The 27867-nt window shown below is 36.7% G+C and overlaps 5 protein-coding genes across 7 annotated transcripts in view; 2 read left to right on the forward strand and 3 right to left on the reverse strand.

Annotated features, from left to right (window-relative positions):
• The window catches only part of LOC132905506 (actin-binding protein WASF3), a 35369-nt gene extending 27736 nt beyond the window's left edge, over nt 1-7633 (reverse strand). For 2 of the 3 annotated variants that reach the window (XM_060956864.1, XM_060956862.1), the window contains exon 1: nt 6756-7633. The gene's annotated coding sequence lies outside the window, so the exon portion shown is untranslated. The remainder of the gene's footprint in view (nt 1-6755) is intronic. The other variant, XM_060956863.1, reaches the window with a different exon arrangement.
• Nucleotides 7634-7911: 278 nt separating this feature from the next.
• LOC132905526 (U6 snRNA-associated Sm-like protein LSm3) lies at nt 7912-8759 on the forward strand. The gene is made up of 3 exons (XM_060956917.1): nt 7912-8100; nt 8192-8299; nt 8413-8759. Exons 1-3 carry the CDS (start codon nt 8080-8082, stop codon nt 8593-8595), a joined length of 312 nt encoding a protein of 103 aa, XP_060812900.1. The 5' UTR covers nt 7912-8079; the 3' UTR covers nt 8596-8759.
• Nucleotides 8760-8794: 35 nt separating this feature from the next.
• LOC132905522 (sperm flagellar protein 1-like) lies at nt 8795-10112 on the reverse strand. The gene is made up of 3 exons (XM_060956912.1): nt 9640-10112; nt 9271-9558; nt 8795-9184 (listed from the first exon to the last, which is right to left on the reverse strand). Exons 1-3 carry the CDS (start codon nt 9749-9751, stop codon nt 8916-8918), a joined length of 669 nt encoding a protein of 222 aa, XP_060812895.1. The 5' UTR covers nt 9752-10112; the 3' UTR covers nt 8795-8915.
• Nucleotides 10113-10587: 475 nt separating this feature from the next.
• LOC132905610 (putative inorganic phosphate cotransporter) lies at nt 10588-15272 on the forward strand. Its single transcript, XM_060957086.1, has 9 exons — nt 10588-10968; nt 12359-12591; nt 12941-13174; nt 13258-13345; nt 13650-13882; nt 13970-14119; nt 14186-14318; nt 14411-14652; nt 14913-15272. Exons 1-9 carry the CDS (start codon nt 10944-10946, stop codon nt 15087-15089), a joined length of 1515 nt encoding a protein of 504 aa, XP_060813069.1. The 5' UTR covers nt 10588-10943; the 3' UTR covers nt 15090-15272.
• On the reverse strand, nt 15262-18033 carry LOC132905611 (5-methylcytosine rRNA methyltransferase NSUN4). Its single transcript, XM_060957088.1, has 8 exons — nt 17425-18033; nt 17160-17342; nt 16711-17065; nt 16463-16645; nt 16068-16354; nt 15851-15975; nt 15643-15780; nt 15262-15555 (listed from the first exon to the last, which is right to left on the reverse strand). The coding sequence occupies exons 1-8, from the start codon at nt 17503-17505 to the stop codon at nt 15414-15416; spliced, it is 1494 nt and encodes a 497-aa protein (XP_060813071.1). The 5' UTR covers nt 17506-18033; the 3' UTR covers nt 15262-15413.
• Between the last annotated feature and the right edge of the window lie 9834 nt (nt 18034-27867).

Raw genomic sequence — 27867 nt, forward strand, 5'->3', positions numbered from 1 at the left:
GTCAGGTATTATTCTGCGTAGGAATACCTATTATGCAACGCAAACGTAACAGCATGCACTGCTCGATTAATACAGAGCAAAGACGTGGCAAAGGCGAATCCACTTGTTCCATGCGTATAAGTACTACACGTTCGTTGCTCCAATTTGATTAGTCAGAAACTGACCGCTCTCGATACGAAGATTATTATTATCATACATTAAAATTATTATCTCATATATCAGGTGTGTTAATTGATTTGGCAAGAAATTTAATCCTTTGATAATGTAATAAAATTCTGAATGCATGATTTAAGAAATAAATCTCTTTATTCTCAAGATTTCCTGCATTTCTGATGTCACATACAGAAATATGTACACGTTTTCAACTTTTTGTAGAAAGTAAATATTGTCACCAGTATTTAACAGCCATAGGTATAGAATAACAAATTTAATAGAAAGAACAGCCAGACGTTTTGTGGAGTCTTAGAGTGTAGTTTTTAGTATAAGTAATTTTTTAGTATAAGTAACTTCCTTGCGAAAAGTGAAAGTGGTATTGTATTCTTCATTACCTGCAATTTGTCTATTATCTGGTTTCTACTTAGAAGACTGAAATTGAGGCTCCTATTCTCAATATCATAAAATGACCACAATACCGTCAGTCTAAATTCTCCTATGTAGAAAAAAATTTACGACACAGCGAAAACGTTTCAAGGAAGTATGACACAAAGATACAAATTTTTAACCAGAGATTGTCTTAAAGTAGATAGTTTTATCTTTCTTTACCAGAACCGGTCAAGTAGTCATTCTAGATTCTATTCTGAGCAATTCTTTTCCTTTTACGAACCTGGTAAGGACACAGATGCATACATATATATTGTATGGTGCTTGTAAAATGTTAATGATTGTCTATAATACTTTTGACAAATTCTATTTGAAAGTATTAAAAAAATTGCGTGTTATTTTTGTCATCATTTTATCATACTTACATTACGAACTCACAAGCAGTTGAATAAGAGAAAACAGATCTTTTTCAGTGTACCAGAATTATTTAATCACTTACGAATACTTAGTGTAATAAAAATAAGATATCGAAAATAAAAGAGGAGCAAATGCATAAAGGGAAAAGAAAGTTGTACAAAAGTAAAGGAACAATTGAGGCAGACAAGTCAAATTTCCAATTAAAAATACATATGATGTTGCTTGAATCTTGTCTTTATGAACGTGATGCGCCGGGACAGATGCCGAAAGCAGAAGAGGACACGGTGCAGAACTCGAAAATCGTTATGCGAGACAGAAAAAGTTGTCGGGCTGGTGTGACACTGGATCGTGCCGGAGAAATTTAAGCGCGCGTATTGAACATGAAAGAAGAGCATAACGAACAGTCGAGAGAGACGAGTAAAAGAAATAAAAAGAAGGAGGCGACGTGAATCGGCGAGGCATGAATAACTCGTTATTTGAACATTGTATGGGAAAAAATTATTACGACGGAAAAATACGTATTGAGAGCGACAAAACGATATTTCCTTTTTATCTAGTTAAATATAATATACAGCTGACCTTCAAATAACATGGGCTTGAACAACGCGGATTTGGTTATACGCAGATCTTTTTCTCGGTCAATATTGTACGTGTTTCCGCGAACAGATACATACTATGTACATATGTAATCCGTGTAGTAAATCGTGACTTTGTAACAAACTAGACGGCTAACGAACAGCGTTTAAAAGAACGCGAATCGCCGTTGCTAAAAGGCAATCGGGCACATAATGCCAATAACATTGTCGTGTCGTGAGATCAATCGTGTTTCAATCATCGGATCGTTACATCGATATAATATATGTATAAATAACATAAGCGTGTGTGTGTATGCGTATTTTCTCTTTCTTATGCTAGGTAATTTTCATAATAACATTTTCTTTTCTTTAACTTATTTTATTATAAGAATACAATCATAGCATATGTATATACATATGTAGTATACCGAATAAAGCTTTCAGTCGACAACAGATTATTATACGCATATATGTACATACATAGACAAGTTCTTGCAGATTCAAAAATTATATATATATATGTGTGTTTATGTGCCTAACCACCGCATTGTTCGAGAGTCAGCTGTAGTAGAAGTTAAATTATCAAAACAACGATTAACGAAAAAATCGGTTAGCCAAACAATTAATGGAAAATTTAAAGATGATCTCTTGTAAAAAGGATTGAGCTAATACCTGAAGGCTGATGTCGCGTAAGCAATATTTTGGAAAATAACGAACGCGTGAGTTACTGACCCATCTCATTCATATCTCAATGTTACGTGTAATTATCAGAAATATGCGTATCTCTCACGGAACTTGTTGGCAATGCAATTACTACTTTGAAACGTTATTCAGAAACATGTCGAAAATATCACATTGTTACGGCATAATATCGAATATCGTTGCATCAAATCGGTCGTTATTAATCCAAGTGTTTGAAAGATTCTTTTGCACCGTACACAACACGAAAGTGTAGACAAACGAGCCGCGATGCAAAACGCGTTGGATTGTGCAACGACGCTCGATTATGGAAGCCTGCAGGTAAGTTGTCCCCGTTTCTTCTGCCATATGCCACATTCCACCGTTTGGCAAAAGCACAGACGAGCTCTCCGCAATCACCACGGATGTGGAAACAATGCGCCGCGTAACGATGCGCTTTTTCTCGAAAAAAAGAAAGAAGAAAAAAATAGAAAGTGGAAAGCCATCGTGATATTACGGCGGATTCCGAACCGATGATCGCTCGACCGTGCTTCGGCAACTACTCTGCCATTCTTCTACCATTTACCCGTGCACCGTTATGCTGTAAACAGCCCACGAAGGGTCAACATTCGCGTCGTGCAGTGCACCTGTTTCGTTTCTCGTATTGCATTGCATGAATTTCTGACCGAAGAACGGACATAAATACGTTCGAAAGCGTTTCATTGTTGGTAAGATAGCTGAGTAAACGAAACGTTCAGTGCGATCGCACAATACTTAAATGTATACAGTACTATTGTAGTCATACTGTTAAACAACTGTCGTTTAGTTCAATTAGTTCTCGTACCGTAAGGCGCATGTTATGAGTAAAACGTGTTAGCTAAATTCAGCTGTTATTCAATTTCGCACAAAGATTTCCCGTATTTGAATAATTTTGAAAAATTGCACGCATTAAAAGGGCATGATTAAGAATTTCATCGTCACCAGCACGACTAGTATTCACAGGATGATATAACTGTTACTTTCTACCAGCTGAGAAGATGATACATCGCGATGTAATTCTGCATGCTTAGAATGTACAGTTACAAAACAAATAACCTTTTGCTTCGAGTCATGCGAACGTGTCGCAAATCCAATTGGTTGTTTTAATATCCGTGAATGAATTTTAACAATGCGAAACAGTCAGTTACACTTTTAAAGCCAAATCTTGTTTACACGTGAAATTGAAAACTCATCGGTGAAATAGGAGATTTTAGAAAAGCATGTTTAGCGACGCGTTGATAATGGGTTTGACAATAAAACGTTGAAATCTAGATTCTGCATCGTACGCGGAATTTAATAACTTTTTTTTGTCCGCTGACAGTCGCGTTACTTCATCTGCGGTTTTGCGTCTGAATCACCGTAAGACGGAATAGCCTTTATTATTTGTATGAAATGCAGTGAGCCTTGTAAACCACCGGCTAATATTCATAAAAGATATAACTTAGAAAAAACGAAGCTGGCACCCCGCTGGGGGTAGCCACCCACATGTTATATTTATTTTTATTTTATTTTTTTTTCTTCACCAATAAGATATAACACTTTACCAAATGTCCATAAGGACAAATTGTAAAATAAGCAAAATAAAATAAAAAAAAAAACCGGCTAATATGAATTTATAACGCATATAGCTAATACGTTCTGCGTAAATCGATATGAATGGATCTTCGAGTCGATCATGGATGCTGTCGAGAAGAAAAAGATATTTCATTCGAGACGTTTTAAGAAGTTAGAAAATTATTATATTAGCACTAAGATCGTATGTAAATGTGAATCTGGTCATTTTAGCTAATCTCGCGTTTTACTTTCGCATCAATTTAGCGTTACTATGTACTACTTTGGCAACTTTGATAATGAATAAATGTTTGACATCTTCCATTAGAAATTTTTTATTTGACTGATTCATTAATGCTTACGATTAAGCATTACTTTTACGATAGAAAGAATTGTAATAATAAATCATTAATCCAACTGGCTTCGAGCATTCTAATATATCTGGAAAAATGAAAAAAATACTTTACATAAACGAGAAATTGCCTAATTATGTATTTAAAGCACCAAACGCGCATCTTCTATGATAATAACGTGTCATCAACCATCGATGCCTTCCATCTTTGGCAAATGCACAAGTCCGCGAAGCAACTCGCTGCTTGTGTTTACCCGATGCATAAATTTGTCATTCTGTTTTCCGCGTAAAACGTTTCAATGCACACGAGCGTTAAAAACACACTCGTCGGCTTGGTGGGCTTTGGTGGTGCGACGATTTCAAAGGATTAATGCACACCGTGCCGCTTCGTCGTTTACACTCATGAATAAAGAAATATCTCGACGGTACTCCACCCATAAAACACACGGTTATTTTGAATTCGTTCTCCCGCACACGTCGCGTGTCCCAACACGTGTTCGTATATATGCGCGTCTTCGCTCTATACATAATACAGCGATCTACAATATTATTCACGTAACATTGGTGAAAAATCGTTCGATTCCCAAATCAAGACGATGAACCGTTCAACTATGATAAATATATCATTGACTTATTTGCCGATGAACTGCAAATGTTTATGTGAATCCATATTTTTATAAACTTAAGAGAGGAATAGAACTGAATATTTGATACGATACTGTTAAAGTCACTTTTCTCAAAAATAAAGCTGCATTAACGGTAATTTTATTGCGCTTTCATAAAATATAGTGTTCCTAGTCATATTGCCACCGTCTTTTATATATAGTCTTCATTAGTTGATGTTAATTCGATATGTAGATTAAATAAATCTTTGGAATATGTAATTTTCTCTTGCATAATCTATTTATGACATTATGACAGTTTTTAATAATTTATTAAACAAGCGAATAAAATTAATTACATTGTTTAGTTGACGATGATGCCTAGATACGTATTCCTCGTTAAAAAGATCAGACGTAAAATATAAAACCGGATTCAAACGTGCAAACCTATGGAACATGGCGCAAAAATATTCATCCATTTTCTATCCTGTTCAAGACGAAGATATTACGTACATAGTATGTATCCAAATTAAACAAGCGCAAATACACAATCTGCTTCGCAGCGTACCGAAATTCACCGATACAAATTAGCGCGTGTTACTGTTACGCACGATTATACACGTATATACGTCGCTCAGCGCCACGCACTTCTTAATGTTCAATGAAAAAAAGCATGGTAGTTTAATTGAATTAAATTGTACCTGGAAAATTTTCTATTGTATTATTGAAACAAGTACATATTTATTATATTTTTTCTACGTCGAATTCGATAAAAATTGTTGTATTAACTACACGTATATTGTTATTAAAATCAAGTAATAAAATCATCCAATACATTTGAAATATTGAAAAAAAATAGTAGTAAATATTCGTCTGTAAAATCACAGGCGAACGAAATTTTATAGATAAACATATTCAGTTTAATCATTTCCCCCAAATTAACCAATTGGTCTCGATTTAACGGGGTTGCCCAGTCTCAATTAAACCGGTTAATCGGGTACTCACGGCGTAATATTATAAAACCTGTGTATCATAAACTTATCGCATCACTGTTCAGTAAAATACAGATACTACCAAATGATAAATCAGCGAAAAAATTCAAACAACCAACAATTATCTCTAAAAATATGCAACGCGTAAATTACATCAATTAACTACGTTAATTACACTATTCCATACTTCCCTCACGTTAGTCGCCAAGAAAACAAAGAATATTCCACATAATAAACTATTTTTGTAAAAACAATGCGATCGTCCTTAATTTCATCTTATTGATAACATATTGCGCTAGCTAATTTCGTTCTGAAAATTTGAAAACCAACAAATTGTGAACGCAGCTATGTATGCGCCTATAGCGGAGAGGAATTTGTAGAATGACAGAAGTGACACGCACGGGAAGACCTATTGGAAAAAGATGATCTAAGATTAGCGAGGTAACCGTTGAAAGTACGTATGAAGAAGTTAGCTATCGGATTTCTTGGGAGGGCAGGAAACGTTTAAAATGTCAACAAGGTCGAAAGGCCGGGCGAGCTAATTGGCGCATGAATGTCACGGTGAATTTTAATCACCAAGCACCATGTATTATAGGATCGCAATAGACATCTGTAACGCAGAGATACGATAAAATTGCGGCAAAATTCGTCTTTGTCGAAGCAACAATACTATGGGTAACATTTAACATTTCATAAGAAAAGTACCTTTTACTAACTCGTTTACGCAAGATATATTGGTCACATAAATATATAGGGAAAATTAAGAAATCTGGACGTTACGCCTATGAAAATGAATTAAATTAGACGGAAAAGTGTATTGTACCACGCTTTCGCAGGAAAAAAAAAGGAACGAATCTCGAGTATGTCAACAAGCATCGATCGATAATGCTGACGCATACACATTCCGTACGATCTAACGGTCCATTGATAAATCATCGTGGAAGGTCAAATTAAGCGGTTCACACAGTGTTACAATTCAGAGAAGTATATGTGAAAGAGAAGAGCTTACGTTGCCCGTTGAAGTTGGTTCGCAGCAACACAAAGATCGCCAAATATTTCTCTTCGAAGAGAATCGTCCGTGATCACTGCTGGTTCCTTTGTCCGAGCTTTACGTGAAGAAAATGCAGAACAGCACACGAGAGACGCGCGTAATCCGCGAAAGGCTGAAGCCTTCAGTTGCTTCTCCTCTTCAGTAAGAAAATCGAGACATATAACGGAGTACTTCTCTTTCCACTGTCACTATGAACTTGTTATCCGAACCGTGACCGGCCGCAATTACACGCGATCTCGATCGAAAGATACATACGCACACAGTACAGTGACTGACAAGAACGGTAAATTTTCGTCAGTTCGAACTAGCGTCGGGAAAACCACCCCCTGCACAGCCGGCGCCCCAACACCCATGTGCCGCCCTAAACCTCCGCCCATTGGCCCGAACCATACATTCTACGGACTCCTGATTCCTTTAAGACTCTTTTTATTACACGTAAAATCGTAGCTGACAAGAATTTCGAACGAACGCTCCGTTAATCGTTTAGTCTGTGTTACGTTATCATAAGCGACAACTCTGCACGACCCATCCCTGCGGGAGCTCACCGAGAAGGGGGAATGGGAAAAGGCCGACTGACAAGACGTCACGTTTCCCGGGAGCGCTTCGATCTCTCTGAACTCACCATATCTACCGTACAGCTGGCAGCGTGTCTATACATAACACTGATAAATGCACCAGAGCCGTTGGACAGCTCGTAATTTCGACGTCGTTAAGCAGAAACGTGGAAAAACTTTGCCAAATGATTCACACACTGCACGCAGTCTTCACCCGCGAATTGAGAAAATGGCGTTGCTCGCTCCCTCGCGCTTGTTCGCTCTAGCAATACCTCAAGCTACGCTGATTCCTATCGTTGACTACTAGCGCCTATTCCTCGATGCGTGTAACCTAATAACTAGCACGCGGGAGAATCAAAACACTTTTTCTGCCAACAGATAATAATTTATAAAAAGAACGTTTCACGAAAAGGTTCTAAATTGCCCCGTTGTCTTTAGAAATAATATGACAAATGTATACAACACATTAAATTTTGACAAATGAAAAACAAAATTATGTACATTTAAGTAAAGAAAATATATTTCAAAGAACATGTGGCGCCACTTACTGGGTGGTTGTATGATATGATGAAATGATAGTATTGCCGGTTTATCCGAATTCCGAATGATGCCGCGCGATAGTTGGGTGAGCGTATAAAGAGTTTTAACCAAGTTTAGCCATTTATGCTTGTATAAACATAATACTCAATCTGGTTTTAACAGCAAATTAAAAATAATTTAATGGCATTATGGCTGACGAGACAGAGCAGGTAAAAACACTTGATTCAAAGTTCTGAATATGAATCTAACCTACTCTAGTCTCATATATATACATATATACATGTATATATACATTTTTAGGTACCAGCTATAAATGTTAAAGAACCCCTAGATCTTATAAGATTGAGCCTGGATGAGAGAATATATGTTAAAATGAGAAATGAGAGAGAATTACGAGGACGATTACATGTAAATATCATTTTTACGACTATATTGTACCTATTATTTACTGTATTATGTCTATGTATATATTTCTTAACCTATTTTATATTTAATTATTATACAAAAACTTTTCATTGCAGGCTTATGATCAACATTTAAATATGGTGTTGGGTGAAGCAGAAGAGACTGTAACTACAGTAGAAATTGATGAAGAGACTTATGAAGAAGTTTATCGTACAACTAAAAGAAATATCTCTATGCTTTTTGTTCGTGGAGATGGAGTAATTTTGGTTTCACCACCAAGCATGAGAGCACCTATATAAAATTTCTATTTATATATCATTTATCTAAACATAAGAGATAGATAATATTGCATTAAATTCCATGTTGATATGATTTCATCAATCTTTTGTACTAGCATTTGATGGTTATAAGAAACTTGTGAAAGTAACGGATTTAATTCGAATAAAGCTAAATATAACATAAATATAGAATTTATAATTTAAACATGATAAAAGAAACTAAATTGTGGTACACTATATTAAAAGAGTACATTACATTAAATGTTTATAAATAATATAAATTTTGGAGTACAATGTTATTTAAAATATTCTTGAAGGATTAGTTTTTAAATTTTGGCGAGTTATATTTTCGTTCGAAGTTTTGAAATTGTACTAGCTGCATAAGTTCTTGGTGTAATACTTTGTTCTATAGGTTTTATAATTTGTGACGTAAGATCTGTAATTCTTTGATCTTTCAGTTTTATCAGAGATTCTAGGTGAGACACTTTTTGATGAAGAACATTTATCAATTCATTCTTTTCTTCTAATTCTTGTTTTAGTCGAACAAAGACATGACGCGGAACAGTTTTATTTGCTATTTCTTCTGGGTTGAGCACTGACTTAACAACTTCTTTTCAAGGAATGAAATTGTGCTCAAATAATTTCTTATAGAAATTTTTACACGAGATTTTATATTTATTGTAACCATTCACTTACCTTTTTTTTCGTCTTCTTCATATTCGGCATATAAAGAATTTCTATCTGCGTTACAATCTTTTAAAATTTTAGCTCGCAGTTCGATTAAAATTTTTTCGATAACGCCAGGTTGCGAATTTGCTAGTTGATTGATCACGTCCTTTCCTAATTTTACATCAAGTTTTGAAAGTACTTTGCGATTTAAAGTGCACCAGTTGTCTATTTTTTTTGCAATACTATTTCCAGGAATATAATTATGTATATCGACGTATCTGGGGTAGTATCGTTTTAACAATTCAGCCATGAAAACTAAAAGTTATTGAAATATATTTTAAACATCACACAAAGAATTGCAAAATTATTTTCTAAAATATGAACTTTGTTTTATACCACCGTCAGAAAAATCTCGAGCAAGATTTTTTTTTGGTTTGGAAAATGATATTTGCTCCATCCAAGTATATATTTCTTCGAGGTTCTCATTAGATTCTAGTTCTACGCTCATATTTCTCTATCATTTACAACAGTAAAATCAGAAAATGACTTTTTCATACATTGAAATTTACGAATGTATCGCTATATTTTTGTTACATTCTGTCAGCCTACAAATTTTTATTAGGTCGACATAATATGTATACTGCATGCTCTTTACGAATGCAACTTCATTTTGCTTCAATTTGATTAATTTTAGCTTGTTTTACCACATCTTAATTTCAGAACTATCCTCATGACAAACGTCACGTCTACCACATTGCGTCAGATTAAATAACGGTAAACGGAATGACAACTAAACTTCGAACGTTGCATCTTATGCAACTGAAAAATTAGATTCAATTACATAAAAAACTAATTTTTATTTGTCTTATATAAATTTTCAAATAATTACAAATCAATGAAATTCATAGTTTTCTAGTCTATAGTTTTCTTCAATTCAACTAGCAACGAATATCTAAATAACTTATTCGTTGTGAATGTATTAGATAATTTAATACAGTCTAAAATTTCTCGAGTAATATATTTAAACAAAAACAAGTTAAAATTTGAACGAATGATGTAATTTTTGGATACTGCAATTATTTGGAAAGGAGATATTTACTTAGCATTTTAATGCAGATATTCATAACGAAAAGTAAATGTTGCACGTATCGGCAGTCAAATAGGGATGAAGTATTTCGATGATGTTCATACTTCTTGTATTTCACTAAAATCGAAGAGAGACATTCTTGGAATCGATGGACAGGTTCAGCGTAAATACGATCACGTCACAGCGACGGAGGTGTTTGAGGACGGTGCGTTCGAGCCTGCGTTCACGCGGGCTATCGCATTTATAGAAGAGGCGCACGCCCGTACTCCTCGGAAAGGTTTGAGGAAACAGAAGCATCACATTCGTCCTCAGTGGCACGTTGTACGCACGAGGCATCGAATCAGAAGAAATGATCATTTTGAATTTAAATATTCAATAACCGATTAAAATTCGATATTCTTCAAATAAATTATATTCTCCAAAATTAAGTTTCTTGTCGAATTTGGATGATCGTGAGATTGAAAATAACAAGTGATCGACAATTATTAATTTTAAACATATTAGAAAGTCAGATTTTTAGCCATACTGCGTTAAAAAATTGCATCGTCTTACAAAAAGTACATTTCGAAGTGGTGAAAGAGACTTATTGTTAGTCGTTGACTCAAGAGAAACCATGACTGAAAAACACAATTCCAAGGGTGAGTAATTATAGTTTTTTACTTTTAATATGTTCTAAACTATAGATTGGATATTAATAACTTTCTTTCGAAAAAGTGGAAACGATGAGTAAATTCCAGTTCTTACAATTTACATCACACTTTTCTTATAGAAGCTCCATACCTGTGACCTTCAAATGTCCTCTGGCCTATACTTCAAATTTTTTATTGGAATATTTCAATATCAAATATTTCAGTATCAAACAACTATAAAGCTAAAAAATGTATTATATATTATATTCAAATTTTTAGATAATTGGGGAATAAGACGTAAATTAAAGCGACATGTAATCAAGTTGTAAACCACGTTGTTATTTTTTATATGGTTGATGCAATTCTTTGGTTTCATCGTTAACATACGTAGGCGATAATTATTCCTGTAAAGTTTTATCTCTTCACAGTTTAATATATTTTCCACTTATGTTTACATAGACAAATGTAATTGACAATCTATGACAATCCAAAATATATCCTATCTATAATCCTATACATCTAATATATCTATAATCCTATTTATATTATTATTTAATCTTCATTGAAGTATATATTGTTGTGTTAAATATATTTGGAACTATATATTTGGATATTCTGGAACTTCGTTTTACGTGTTTGTTGACCTATATCTAGATCGAAAATAAATGCTTGCGATAAAAAGAAAGTTTTAAAAATTTACCAAAGATATTCGCTTTAGTACACTGAACGCGTCTGCTTACGGCTATCATTTTTTATTAAAAAGTGATTGAATATACAGTTATCAAATAAAACATGATAAAATATTATTTATCAACACGAAAATACTACACGTGATAGGAATGTGTAATTACAACATTCTTTCATATCTGTCAGTATATCTGTCAGTATTTTTCTCATATTTCTTATAATTCATAATTCTATCTTAGATGAAAGAATGTCTCGAGATAAATAATATACCTACACAATACTTTTAAAATAAAAGTTTAATTAAATATAACTAAATTACAAGAGAAAGATCATATAAATTATATCTTTATCTTTTGACTTTTTTGCTTAATAAATCCTTATTTATATTAAATAATTGAATTCTTTATTTAAAGATAGCTCTAGAAATTATGGGACAAATATAATTAGGATTTTTGAATCTATTTTCGAAAAAAAATGTATTATTTTCGTGTGCACGGTACCTATACAAAATCGTATAACCGCACAAACAGACGAAGAAGTCGAATACCTGATGACTTCTTCGCCTGTACTTCGTGCCAAATGACACGTCCTCTGTTCGTATCTTGCGGTATGATTTTCCCCGCGATATCACATTACCGAGTCAATTATATCGGAAAATTCGTTTTTGCTTATTTATAAGTAATCAACACGTCGACTTTAAATGTATTTATAGGACACATTATATTCCCTATACGGTACCTGATGGCAATCATGGGTTCTATCGGGCTCGCCATCATCTACGGGTTCAAGGTAAACGTAAGTGTGGCTATCGTAGCTATGGTGAACCACACTGCTGTAAAGTTATCCGCGTTGCATCAATTGGAATCTGAGAATACAACTGTAATTACTATGGACGAATGTCACCACGATAGTATTCTTTCCAATGAGACGAAAACAATCACCGAGGTACATATATGTATAAATGTATTATTGATAACTATGATATTTTTAAATAAGAATGATATTACAGATTTCATACTTAGATACAATGCAAAAAAAATAAAATATAATCGTATTTACCTTTCAATGATTCCATTTTAATATAGTTGCATCAGTATAATACGGACGACAATAATTCGAGCCATAATAAAATAAAGATTACATTATATACAATTTTATCCTGCTATATATTTTCTTATTTTCGTATAGAAAAATAAATCTATTACTTTCATGAATCATGCTGTATATCAAGCTCCACAAGATAAATAGAAATTTTTATTAAAAAGAGATATGATATTGATATTTATTTATATAGGATGGCCCATTCGTGTGGAATGAACCTTTGCAAGGTCTTATTTTATCATCATACTTTTGGGGCTATATGCTATCCTTACTTCCGGGCGGCAGAATGGCTGAACTCTTATCTGCCAAATGGGTGATGAACGGATCGGTATTTCTAAACCTCGTAGCATCCATATTATCACCTGTTGCTGCTGAAATGCATTACTCTCTCTTCATCCTGATGAGATTTATTCAAGGAATCGGTGGTGTTAGTATAAAAAAACTATTAAATATTCTGAAGAGGTGTTGAAATTAAATATGAAATATTATAATAAAATTATAAAACTACAGGGTGTAACATTTCCGGCAATGCACATTATGATTGCCAAGTGGGCTCCACCAAATGAGAGAAGCGTCCTTGCCTCGATTGTTTATGCAGGTAAAATAAAATTTTTGCTAATTGAAATTAAATTATTTGGAATTTTTATTATCTAAAGTTATAGCCTTTTTATTTCATTTAAATAAAAAATCGGAAAAGGTAGAAACTTTGTTACCTTAATCTATATGTAATACAATAACATGAGATTACCTTTATTGATTAATGATTACAGCTTGAAGCACTTAATAATATTGAAAATACATTTCCTTATGCACAAAAATAAAAATTTCTCAAAATTTTTAATTTTCGCTTCCACAGTCAGTCATCTATCTCTGAAACTATACATAATTTTTATTTTCTGTAGGAACTGCTCTAGGTACTGTGATTTCTATACTCTTAACGGGAATACTGGCTGCAAATTTCGAATGGATATGGATATTTTACATCGAAGGTGCACTTTGTCTAATTTGGTGTACAGCATGGTGGATTATGATTGAAGATAGCCCAGAGGAACAAACGAGATTTATTAGTCAAGATGAAAAGGATTATATTATGCAATCTTTAGGTCAGAATAAAAATAACAGCGGACATAAGGAGGTTTGTTAAATTTTACAAAAATCATAATTAAGATTTTTATATATGTATAATTAGTATCTTTATTTGTTATATCGTAATATTGTTCAGAAATTATCAGTTCCCTGGGGCGAGGTATTAAGATCTAAACCGTTTATGGCAATCTTAATCTCTCATTTCTGCAGTAATTTTGGTTGGTACATGTTGCTTATCGAGCTGCCTACTTTTATGAATCAAGTACTGAAGTTCGATATGAGTTCTGTAAGTATTGAGTAAGAACTTTAAATTTTTTAAATTAATATCGCTAATAATTCTCTTTATCTATAGAATGCTGGCCTTTCTTCGATGCCATTTTTATGTATGTGGATTTTTACTATGGTGCTTAGTAAGATACTAGCCATTATGCAAGACAAACAATTAATTACGGTAACGGTATCGAGAAAAATTGGAACACTGTTTTGTAAGTTTACTATTTATATATACTATATATGTATAATTTTAAAACATACAATTGGGTTAGGTAATAACAGTCAAAAATATATTTCTTTTTAGCATCTGTTATTCCCATGATATGTTTGATAGGAGTATCATATGTTGGTTGTAGTCGAACATTAGCGGTTACATTAATGACTATTGGAGTAACATGTATTGGTGGAATGTATAGCGGGTTCTTATCAAACCATATTGATATTGCACCAAATTTTGCTGGTACTCTTGTCGCCATTACAAACTGTGTCGCTACCGTACCTGGGTTTGTTGTACCAATATTTGTCGGAAAATTGACATACGGAAATGTAAGTACCTATATACAGTAAAATATCACTAATACCTTTCAAGCAACAAGCTTCTAGGCATAAAAACATGAAACAAATTTGTGCATTTATTAAATTAAAAAAATATTCGAAACTTTAAGGGATTGATTTTACGTTATTGTATAGTGATTATTTATGAATAATGTGCAAAATTCGATTTATTTTGCACTTTTTTTATCGAATATTTTATCTCAGTAACTGTAATGTTATCATTAATGTTATTATCATTAAATGTTTTATAGCAAACTATAGGAGCATGGAGGATTATATTTTATACAACTGTTGTCTTATACATAGTCGAAATAATAGTCTACAGTATTTTTGGAAGTGGAGAAGAACAACCTTGGAACAAAATTAAACCAGCTGATGAAGAAGCAAGCGATCAAACATTACCATTAAAAGAAAAGTCTATGAAGTGAATGTAATTTTTGAGTGTATGATGTGAATTGATTTTCGAACTTCATATTGAACAATTAGGTTTAATAATCATTTTATGCGAAAGAAATTACTTAAATATTTAATATCATTAATGAACTGTTTCATTTTTCACATTATTTATCACAATAAATAATAAAATATAATTATAATCTCTTACATTACAACTGTACATGTATATATTTATTAAATATTACTCTTTTTTATAGCAACATGTTACATACTTACAATCATCTGCATAGAAATATAAATTATTTCATTATTTGATTATTTAATTTTACTTATCCAATGGGCTCTCAGTCATTCACCTATTGCACTTTTACCATTTTACAAAAATACATTGGTCCCCAATTATTTTTCAGATTAGGTACAACAATATGACCATATTTCGTGTCAATGTTACCAAAGTCATATAGACATCGTAAGGGTAACAGTGCTTCTGTCATATCTCTATGAAAATTATATAATATATCAGAAGTCAATATCAATGATAAAAATAATAGTATTATTTATTTAGAGAAATATATAAATACGTACTTTACGACCATAACAGAATTGTGTTCTTCCCACGCTCTTTTTAGTGCTACGTGTACAACACCATCATTTTGTACAGGACTAAGAGAACATGTTGAATAAACAACTGTACCTCCTACTGAAACCAATTTCAATGCAGTCCTATAGAAAGGAAATACAATTATTTATGATAAACTTAGAAAATATAAAATAAAATATCTTATCTACTGACGTTAAAATCTCAGACTGAACTTCTGGCATTTTTAATCTTTCCTTAATTCTACTTGGTTTGAAAATATTGTTGTCATCAGAATGTAAAATGTGCCTATCTGTTGTACATGGTACATCAACTAAGATCTAAAAAAGTTAAAAGGCGTAAAATATTAAATAAGGTATTGTTCCATTCACAAAGTATTAAACAATAGAAAACATTGTATTAAACTGGACACCTTGTTATATGTACCATTCTCATCAATTGCTCTAGCATCTTGTTGTGTTATAATTAACGTATTTTCTTTTTCGCACATGTTTGAAACATATTGATTCATAACGTTTTTGAGTCTCTTTATTCTAGATTCTGTAACATCATTAGCAACCAGTACACGAGGCATAAGAGTTTGGAGGATGGTCAAAGCTTTTCCTCCAGGTGCAGCACACATATCAAGGACCATATCATTAAACTGTATATCTAGAGCCAACACAGGAAGTATAGATCCACCATCAAACAAGTAATAATCTAAAAAATATAGGATATGATAGTAATAAAATAATTCATTAAATATTCTAAAATACATAAACATTTCATTTATTATTATTATTAAAACCCATAGAAAATGATACAAACCTGAAACACCAGTAGATCCTTTCTTAGGATTTGGAAATCTACTGTAATTTTCTCTTTCAAAAGCATATATATACAAATATTCTGGAAATGGCAGATCAAATTCTTTCTCAACATGTATTTGAAAATCATTAGCTTTATCATAAAACTTATAATAGTCAGATTCCAAAACCCAATCATCCAAGCCTATAAAACATATTTGTAAATACATATTTTAATTTTGATTAAAGAAACATTAGAATTAAACAAACCTTTTATTTTGGTAGCAGGTATGTATTCCTGAAGTATAGCTAAGTCTACGGATGAATTGACAATACGATTGGTATCTAATTCCACTTCATTTAAATTTTCATCTATAGATTTTAATTCTGTAGGTATTTGTTCATCTTTCTTAACAAGTTCAGTAGTTTCAGCATTTAATAAATTTGGATAATTAGCAGAATAAGTTGTTTGAAGTTCTTCTAATTGATTTTTAGATGTTGTAACGTCTTTTGAATTTTGTTTATCTGGCAAATTACCATATCTTGCCATTCTTTTAGCTTTAAAGAAATCTACATTTTCTTTTTGTACATTGTATAAACTCCTCAAATTTATTGCACCAAGTAACTGTAACAATTTTATCGATACAACTCTTCAATATTTTTAATACTTTCAGTTTACGATTATTATCTGCAATATTATTAGTATTACAATAATGTACCTCCAACTCATGCTGGATTCTTTCTGAATCACTGAAATTATTAACCACAGCCATATATTTAGATTCTTCTGATAACAATGCAGCTCGTATATTTGGCCACTTATCTCCATAAACGCCTGCATAAAACTCATTAAAATGTTCAAGTGCTTTATCTTTTGCCGTTTTCCTTTTCTTCAGTTTAGCCTATGATAATAATTATGTATTCTTTTAAATGTATTCAAAGAGAATGTTTGAGTTCTAATCATAGGGTTATAAAGATACAAACCCAGTGAATCTTTTCATGTGCATATCGAGCAGATACTTGTACAATCTGTTTTGGTTTTAACTTATTAAGTAGTACTATCATTTTTATGAAATATCCAATTAGTCGATTGGAACCGAATATGTCATGAGCTCTCTAACTTATATTTCCAAGTATATATGTGTCTGATATACTAGAAAATAAAGAAACGGAAGAGGCGGCAAAATTCGTTACTCGATATCGCTACTCGATGGCGCTAGCTGTGTATTCAATTTTCTTTCGAACGCAAGAAGTAGTTGACGACGATTAACCGTTAGTGAGAGCGGTGTAAAGAAGAAGGGCGTGATCCGGCGTGAACTGCAGGTACAGGTGAAACAGGACAACCGACAAATCCACGAGTTACGGTACTACCGGTGCTACTTGTCTCTAACACTGGACGTCACATCTTTTTTATCAATTCAGCGTTTACTTCTGCGTGACCCTTTCTTTTCCTACTTTGCCGACTTTCTTTACTGCAAACTCCACGACGTAGGATACAAACAAAAACTGAAAAGTTATATACATGCACGCGTAAGTATACGCAATACCTAATCGACCTATGTATTATATTAGATGCAGACGACAAGGAAGCGACGTATTTGTCGTGACATCGAGATGAGAAACGTGCCGAGCAAGATGGAGTGAATGGGGGTAGTGGGGATGAGGACGAACACATCTTTGTGCTCCCCTCTTGCGAAGGCGCCCGTGCGCCATGAAACGTGGCTGTTTCGAAAGTTCCTACTCGAAGAACCTATTTTAGATGCTATAAACCATTTCAGCTTGTAAATTGTTTTCGGAATTATACAAGCCTCGGTACCTGAAGAAAGAAGTTGCAACGTATTCTAGGAAACTTTGAAATTTTTCCCATAATTTACAACTCTTTAATGCACGATTTTTCGTATTTACGAAAATTACGCGTTTACGATATTTACGCGTTTCATAGACCTGGTCGTAAAATCTTCCTTGAACATATAACATGTCCTCTGGTACTCGCGCGATATGATTTCGAAAAATTCCACCGTATCTATAGAGTGAGAAATGTAAATTGAGAATCGAGTGAGGCCGACACGATAATCTTGTTACCCTCGAAACACGTACAACATACTCTGGTGAAAGTCTCCACTATAGACAGTAGACGCGAGTTCAGTGTTCTCGAGGGGAACGAAAAGAGAACGTCGCGTCGTCGCGCAGGAGATCAGCTCTTTTGCTTCCAAGTGAAGATCACAACTCTAGTCCATGGGGTGCGGTATACCCTGTGTATGCCCAGAGACACATACCTCGTCAATACTTTTGTGTTCATTGTCACGCATACAGAAACTCTTCCTCTCGATGAATCTCGACGACCCGAATCGCTCGACGGCGAAGCTGGTTTCGTGGATCTCTTCATGAGAGGCACGTCGTACGCGATTTGTCGGGGCACGGGGTGTGACGGGGACTCGAGGGATCGTAAAGGCAATGCACTGTAAGGAGCTCACGACGACTATACCCTCCTCCCGCCCCTCGCGCGATCGCGCTCGCGCGCGCGCCGTCCTCCCTCTCGTTCTCTCGCCACCGTCCCTTTCTCTCCCTTCTTTCTTCGCTCCCTCCCTCCCCCTCCCTCTCTCCCGCCATCTCTCTTCCTTTCCCTCGTTCCCTCTCGTTCTTATCAGAGAGCCTCGACAGTACGACCACACTCATACTCCCGTTCTATTGCTCGCTCGGCTGATCTCTCGAGGAGGGCGCGTTAGGGCGCTCGCCAGCCACTCGTGTATCTTCCAATTCGTGCTCTGTTTCGAAATTTCTTCGATACCAAAGGAAATTCGCTGCCCCTTCGGAATCTCCGTGTCATCGCGTTCCCCGATATTGTTCGCTCGCACACGTGCTCCCGCAAAGGGAAACAGCGAGGCCAGAGGACTCGGAAGTTACGACATCCGGTACACAATACTACCGTTTCCTGTCTCTCGTGACCCTTGGTCCCACTTGCTCTAGCCCACGTGACCCCGCCGTTTCACTTCGCGCAGTTTCGATTTAACACGCACGCGCGCGCGCGCGCGCCTCTAACTGCCGCGGCACCGCGTGCGCACGTAATCTCTAACGAATATCGCCACGATTTTTCAAACACGTTTTCTCGAGTTTCAAACCCTTTCTCAGCAGGCACTTGCTCTTTCGAATCTCACCTAGACACGTAACGCGACGTGTAAAATGTGGCACGACTCCTTTGTACCGATTATAAGGGTTCGATGCAGCCTCGTGAGAATTCTTTGATATCTCCTGTTGCTCTGCGAGCACGCACTTAGCACCGCGTATCGGCACAATACATTCTCCACAATAGGTGGTTGATTCCTTTCTAAATCTCCGCATTTCCTCGCGTGGTTGATGGTTGAAGAACGGATACATTCACCGCCATAGCGGTCAATTGTTCTGCAGGAGCATGCGTGTGGTGCTGTGCGCGCTTGGGAAAAGATTCGGATAAAAGAGGCGAAATCACTCTGATTTGGACTTTTTCGTTGTCACAGTCCTACGCCTTGCTTCTCTCCAGCGCAGCAGCGAGCTTCCCGTCGTCACGTGCATGCATGCGTGCATGCGTACATCGCGGCATGGCGAGTGCATACATGCCGGGTCGTTGAACGAGCAGGGGGTACCGAGGACAACAGTAACGACTGCACCAACCCACTTGTCTCGACCCTATACAAGTCACGTGCACGTACAGTGCTCGGTAATAATGGTCCCCAGAGGGTGTGACCTATTCTATATGTTGGATTCTCGCGCTCGTGCACGCGCCAGGCCGACTTGCTGGTACCAACATGCTTTGGTACCGCGGTTCCCCATGGAAAACTGAAAATAGGAACGTTTTATCATACAGACACGTTTTGTCTACCTCTGCTTTATTTTTTGGGACAAGATATCGGAGTTTAAATGAAATGTTGGAAAATTAATTAATGATTAAAGTTTATCCTCTCGGTTAATAGATGATATTTTGGCTCTTATTCAGATTATACTTTATTTATCACTTTAGTTAATAAGAATATGCATAAATGAAACATCATTGGAGGAATAAGCAACTATAACCTCATCTTTCTTTATATAAGTAATTTTGTTCTTCGATAGAAAGTTAATAAAATCAATTTTATTAGCGAACGTTGTTTGCAACGTAAATTTCATTACATCGATATCGGCAAATTCGCAATTAGGAGTTTATAAATGTATATATCCCTGTTTTATTAATGGTAGCGATGAATAAGTGATCGTAAAGCATTCTCAAGCTCACTCAACCGGTGATACTTTGTTGCAAGACACGCCCTCTCTTTTTCTGTCTCTCTCTCTTTGTCTCCACTATTACTTTCTTGGACGAATTTAGCGTGGTGAAGTCCCACTCGTTCAAATATTTTGAGCCCCTGACTCGAGATATTCTCTCGGTTGGTGGATTGCGAAATACGCAGCTCGGACGGTGTCGGACGATGTACGAGGACGAAAGTAGGTAGGTAGGTAGGTAGGTGGGCAGACGGAAGTCAGTTTAACGGTATCACCTGAGAGTTCAGTCAGGCTTCGATCCTTACACGTGGAACGGGGTTTCACGAAATTCGTAGTTTCCTCGTGGCGTATTTCTTCTTCGCAGCGCTCAGCATATTTTTTTACGATCCGTACGCCCACCTGCGAGAACAGTTCGATGAAGGAACGGAGAATTTTCGAGCTGTTCCGAGGACTACCACTGTTGTAACTGCTTTGGTCGTTAGACGCCTACTATTGCATCGAACTTAGAAAAGAGCATCGGATGCATTCCTTCTTCTCTTTCAAGGGCTATTCGTGTTATTCTTTTTATGGCGATGTTTAGGTGGACGTGATCAGAATTTACGAGTTTGTCGTGCATTTTAATCTTATTTTATCTTCTATTGGCATTAGATGAAAAAATGAAGAAAATTCGAAATAAATTATCTAGACAGCACAACTTTTATATTATAGGAATGAACATTTCTAATTTAGTGTTATTTATATCGTAGAATTTTTAGTCAATAAACTTACCTTACGAGAAATTGAGTATCTTCGTATTTCCTCTCTATTAATCGTTTCTTTTCTCTCCTTCGTGACCTTTAGATTCAACGAAGGAATTTAAAAATTTTGTTCAAACGTAATTAAATCTGTATATACAAATTACCGTGGAATTGAACCAAGTGATAGGGTGAAGCGAGGTTTACTTAGAAATGGTTCCTAGTTCTTTCGTTTATACGGGGTTGTTGAGGAACTGTGATCGCCGGGAACCAGGGCATTGACCCTCACTGCCACGCCACTCCCACACCGCATTACGTCAGGCTACGTCCACTGCATCCTGCTCATCTTCTCGACGTTTTATGAGGGCTTTGCTACCCGCGAGTATTCACGGAGCGGGGTTGCGGTTCGCGTAATCCTTCCGTGTTCTCTGAACTTATCAATTCTAAGAAAGAAAGAAGAAAACAAAGTTTGAAACTCGAGCAAATAGAAGAGACGTTAGGTTGATTAGAACGTTCCTCGGAACAGTTACCATTCTTGTTCTTGGCTCGCTGAACCGAGAAAGTCAAACAGCACCAGATACAGGAGAACAAGATGTGCATGTGTTTAGTAGAGGCAATGCCCTTCTTTAAGGGCGATGATATAAGATAAAGCGATATGTTCTTTATCGCATTCGACAGTAGCTATCGAACACAGAAGAACAATATCGATATATTTGATTTGGACACGTGCATACGCACACAAACACGCGTCCAGAGAACCGTACGAATACATTAATTTTAGAATAGTACCGCGTACCATGATCACCTTCGACTTTGGTCCTGTGGAGAAAGTATCCGAATAATCATTGAGACTCCCTAAACGTCATCTCAAAATGATCGTACATGCCATAGCTAGCCAAGTTGCTTGGTGGACCAAAGGGAGCCGCTGGTACTGGTGATGGTGCTGCTACAGCAACAACCTGTTGCAACCACCCCGACACGCCATAGCCAGCGGGAGACGTCCAACTGGTCCGGAGCAAACTAAGAAGCTACGTAACCATTGGCAGCAGAGTTTCTCGTTTACTCCGGTGGACTTGCGCCATTTAAGACTAATACGCTATCGTTTTCAATATTTACTGTATATAGTAATACAAATTATCGACCCTATTGTTACAATAATAATTTTAATATTTCTTAAAACGCACGAACCGCAAACGATGAAAGTTAAAAACTGATATGTATAATATAAAGTATTTTGCTGAGAAATAGTTCTTTGTTTTAATAAAAAGTCGATTATGTATGGCAACGGGGAAACAGGTGTATAGATATCGCTGTTAGATTAAAGTATCTTTAGTAATCCCGTATCGATTGGATTTAGATCTTCCTGAATCGAATTGAAATCGGCTTTGCTACCTGTCTATCTACTTTACCTGCGGCCTTTTAGGGTACCGAGAGGGATACGAAATAGAAGAGAACGAGAGAAACAGAGAGGCAAGAACGAACAAAGGGCGTATTCACGCGTCAAAAGTCACCACAGCGTGACGATAGGGTGGTCCATGGTGAGACCTGTAGGACCTACTTTGGTATTTCTGCGGCATAGCACTTGTCGCACATTTATTCTTCTCGCTTTACGAGCTCCGCTGTGCATCTACGTGACTGGTTATCCCGCGATCAACTTTGAAAAATGTTAAGACTTTCAAACTCAAGCGGAAATTTATTCGAACGATCAACAGAAAGATAATATAATGTAATATATGTATTTTTCATTTATATGCTGTTTGCTCTTGGTTTATCGAACGGTATGTAAATTCTTTACCAAAAAAGGTCTTTAAGTTATACGAGATAGCATAGTGAGAAGACGGAAAGATAGGGCTGAAAAGAAACGAGAGAAAAGTCAGTTCTTTAGTAGGTCAACGGCGATGTTGTTCCTTCCCTTCGGAGATTACGTCATCGCGCCTCCCAACTCGCGCCCGCTCAGCCAACACTGCACGTATCGCGCTAGTTGGTGTATGTGAAGATATGTCATACATGTGTACCAGCTCTGTTCCTACGTGTGTACTTGACCACCCACCCGTCCACCCACTTAAAGAACTATGGCTATGTTTTAACATACCAGGTGTCAGTCACGTTTGAATTTAAGCTCGAGTCGTACGAAACACAAATATGGACTACTTTTACGACATTAAACATTTTTCGGAACTATCTTTTATCTTTTATCTCTAATCGAAAGATCAGTCGAATTTTTCGACGGTTTTAATAATGAAAGAAATATAATTTTCGTATTCAGGTATACGTGCATAACCGTTGGGAGCGATGTAGCCAGTGGTAAATTTACCACTCACTTTCAGAACAGTACTATTCTGAATATTGAGCGCGAGATCGATGTGCCACAAGGGTTTACGTTTCTATGCGTGAGACTGGTGAAAAGGAAGAACAGGGAAGAACGGTGGGAGAGGTATGCGGGTCGGGGTCGAGTCATGCATATCGATGACGACTTGTATGAATTTTTCATAGTCTTTTACAATTTGAAAAGCTGTTTGGCCTGAGTTTATGGTTCTATAAACCCAGTGACCCCGGCGGTGGATCTGCTTCACGATCTTTGTACCGATGCCGTCTCATCGTGCTTCGAACTAACTGTTTACAGTCAGTTCGACTGGTTCCAAATGGTCGAGTCGGAGGAAGATTCCGCGATCAACGAGAGGATTCGTGGCGTGCACTTCCTCCTCTCCTTTCTCGATATAGGTACATAGCAATTCACCATTGATACTGGCTGATAGAAAAAAAAATACGTTCCTTCGTGTAGAGTAACACGTCGCAGCAATGGAAAGAAAACAGAAAGGAAAATGAAAGGAGATGGTGACGGTTAGTACCTACAGTGGGACGGGGGAGGGTGAATGGTGGGGGTAAGGGAAAGAAGGTTGGGGTGCAAGAAGAGTTGGAAGGAAAGAGACGAGCGAGGAGTGAAAGATATTGGTAATCGAGGAATCCGGGAACCCAGAACCGTTCGAACGGTTGGCTGCCGCAGACGCAAGGTCGTTGTCCTTGGGGGATCAACGACCCCTCGATGAGGGATGGCGTGGTGGGGATATATATACACCTCCCCATCCATGACGCCGCCGTCTGGGTATAAGGGCGCCTCCAGGTTGGGTTAGACCTAGGGTTAGATTTAGAAGTCAGGAATAGGGATGCGGATAGTCACGTAGGTGCATGGGCAGATAGCTGAGTGGAGGGGCAGGAGGGAGACAGAGAGAAGGGAACAGGCAGAGGGAAAAAAGCTGAAAGGCAGCCCGGGGATAGAAAGTGTATGTTGGGTGGTAAGGCAGGAGGGCGCTGTGAGAGAGGTACAGGGATAGTCGCGTTGCGACGACAGGTTCGTAACCAAAAATACGGCACATAGGACCAGGAGGTTCGATCTTAGGGGTAGAAAGTTTTATCTCTTGGTCGGCGAGTGTCGTAACCACCTGTTGGGGTAGTGATTTCGCTCGAAAGCCATTGGAAATATTTTACTAGCCCTTTATTTTCGACATCGAATTAATCTCGAATATTCTGCGGCTTCGTTGTGGCTTGATAGCGCACCTTTGAGTTTCTCGAACGACAGAAAGTGGAAAATGCATATACATTATACATATATATATATATATATATATACACACACATATACATATATATATATATACATATATGTGTGTGTGTATATATATATAGAGAGAGAGAGAGAGAAAGAGAGAGAGATGCGAACAGTATCAAGAAGGGAAGGAAACGTGTTTTCGAACAATTGTCAGGAATGATTAAATTTTTCTACGTTTTACTTTTCATTCTTCTAGAAGAAGTTTTATAATTGCATCCCAGTGATCGGAGTAAATCATGGCATCGACAGATATTCTACGTATTCCTGGCCAATTATTTCAATCTTTCGCTTTTACGTTTTCTTCCCGAGGCGACTGAACAGGAAGTGTTTCTTGCGAGGTACCTGTCGCCGGAAGGACCCGAACTCGAGGTGTCACGGTCCGTAAGGGCCGTGAGAGTGCAGGACGATAGGTGGATCCTTTCTGGACACAGCAGAACAGAGCAGGGCAGGCGAGGCCAGGGAGCAATGTCCCTTCGAGTCATCCCCTTCCTAACGTATATGTAAGGTATGCACGCCGTTACTCGCCTCCACGGTTACTGACTCTTTTTATCGAACGACAGACTTTTTTACGATTCCTTTCTAACTTCCCCTTTTGAAACGTTAACCCTCTTCGTTATGTCTGTCTGTGATTTCTCTCTTTTTTTTTTTCCTTTTCTGGAAAAGCCAGCTATCAATTTCTATTCGTCGTTATACGTTCAAGAACAAAGTATAATCGTTCGAGACAAGAATCAGGGAACAATGGTACCGTTATTCATTAGTTACAGTTTAAGTATGCTATTTACTAATCGCGCACTTTTCATGGGAATTCAAGTAAAATGGAATAAAGCACCGTCTAAAATGAATGGAAGGAACGACAGCCTGACCGTTTCCTTCTGCTCGTGGTTTCTTGGAATATCCTTTGCGGTCGGCAATGGATAAGGATATCTGCTTTGAACTCTGAACAACTGTCCGTCCGGCCGAGTCATGCTTCGCCAGGAAACTCGATGAAATCTCATCAGCGCATCTCGCCCTTTCTATTTGCGTTGACCTCAAAAACTCTAACGTTGACCTTAGAAGGGTCTCTCCTCAATCAGCACGGGGAACCACTGTACTTTCCAGAGTAAATAGGAAAAATATCGTTTACGCCTCTTAGGGTGTAGCTGGCATGATAAGATAGTCACTGCTGTCGCAGCGCATACATGTATACGTGATATTAAGGAACGAGATAGAGGAAGAGACATGGTTTAGATCTCTGTTATATATCTATCACATCGCTTTTTTTTTACGCTATTGCTATTTTCGTTATATTTCTAAAACATCTATTCGACATTCTAGAAACAAATAGAAATCGTACACTCGATCGGTATCCTCGGAGATCGTATGACATTACTGAATGACGAAATAAAAAGGAACGGGGGACGCCCTATATTCGACATCTCTGTCTGTCTTTCCTTCTCTTCAATAGTCCTAATTAGGTACATACAGTGTACACACAAGACTGTATTGCGACATACCAGTACCGTTCCAACTGGAAACCATATGCGACGGGGGGTTAAGTGTCGTCTTAACCTCCTTTCAGTGTTTGAATTCCTAAATCGACACCGATATCTATGTAAAAATTAGCTTTCCGTGTTTTTTATTTTCTCGAGTCTGATTTGCTGTTTATATTAGATTTCCAATGGATATATTATTTTATTTACTTTCGTTATTCCACAAAATTAATAACGTAGTAAGATACGACCATACACCAACTGACTACATTGTTAATTCAACAAGGTTGAGAAGTTGTATGTAAAAACGTTCTACTTTTCATTTTACCATAAATCACAATATTTTTTTCGTTTTAGAGTTACTAGAAAGTGTGACAACAGCGATACTATCATACCGTAACCTGTCACCCTTGACCATGTGATTAGCTATACTCCACCTTCGACACTAAGAAGTACATATATGTAAATCATAATGTAAATTCACATATGGTTGTCTCATCATAAATATCTGAACTGAACATATGTCTAATTTTGGTGTTCACAAAATGTACGAAGATACTGTGACTGAGAATTCTAGCCTTCCAAGAATGTATCTTGTAAATTTCCATATGCATATCATTAATCCAAAATTAATTAATTTTCTTCCTTCCTAACAGAGTTGTTTATTAGAATAGAGTTAAGAAATAGGATATTACATACGCAAGTATATAACTGAATTATTAATTATAAATAATATTACAATGTGTACAATTAACATTATATCGCATATTTTTTTGTAGGTTTCGTTTTATTTCTGTTTTACATTCCGACAATTTTCTTGACGTTAAATATACCTAAATGTAGCATAGAGTATAATTGAGATCTACAGGAATTGAGAGCACATCCCTGATCTTAATTATAACATTGTGGTCATGGTGGTGGCGGGCAGAGAACCGCGCAAGTGGCTTTTCGAGTATGAAAGGATCGTTGTGCTATACATCTAACGGGCAGCCACGAGCCTTAAAGGCGAGGCAAGGGCTTGGTTTTAGCTAAGAAGTCGGTTGGCCATCGAACGACGTTGCTAGTCGTTTCTCAACCCTTTCGTGGTTACGTCACGTTAAAAAAGCTATTTGGGGTCAACACCCCGCTGCAGCGACACGTGTAGTACTCCTCGACTCTGTCTCTCCGCGTCCTCCCTCGACCCTCTCCGCCGTCCTCTTTTCCCTGGTATATGAAGGCAACCGTCTCCTCTCTGCCTACTCCTCGCGATTCCCGACGCCATTGCTGCCACCTCCTCCGATAGTATCCCTTCTACTCGACTTAGTTTCCACTGGATTTCTAAGTTCCCTAGATACTAGCTGAGCCTGTGTTCTAGCCGCGCACGAAGGAACGACGTTTCACAGGCACT

This window comes from Bombus pascuorum, chromosome 3 (genome assembly GCF_905332965.1).
Source record: "Bombus pascuorum chromosome 3, iyBomPasc1.1, whole genome shotgun sequence".
NCBI lineage: Eukaryota > Metazoa > Arthropoda > Insecta > Hymenoptera > Apidae > Bombus > Bombus pascuorum.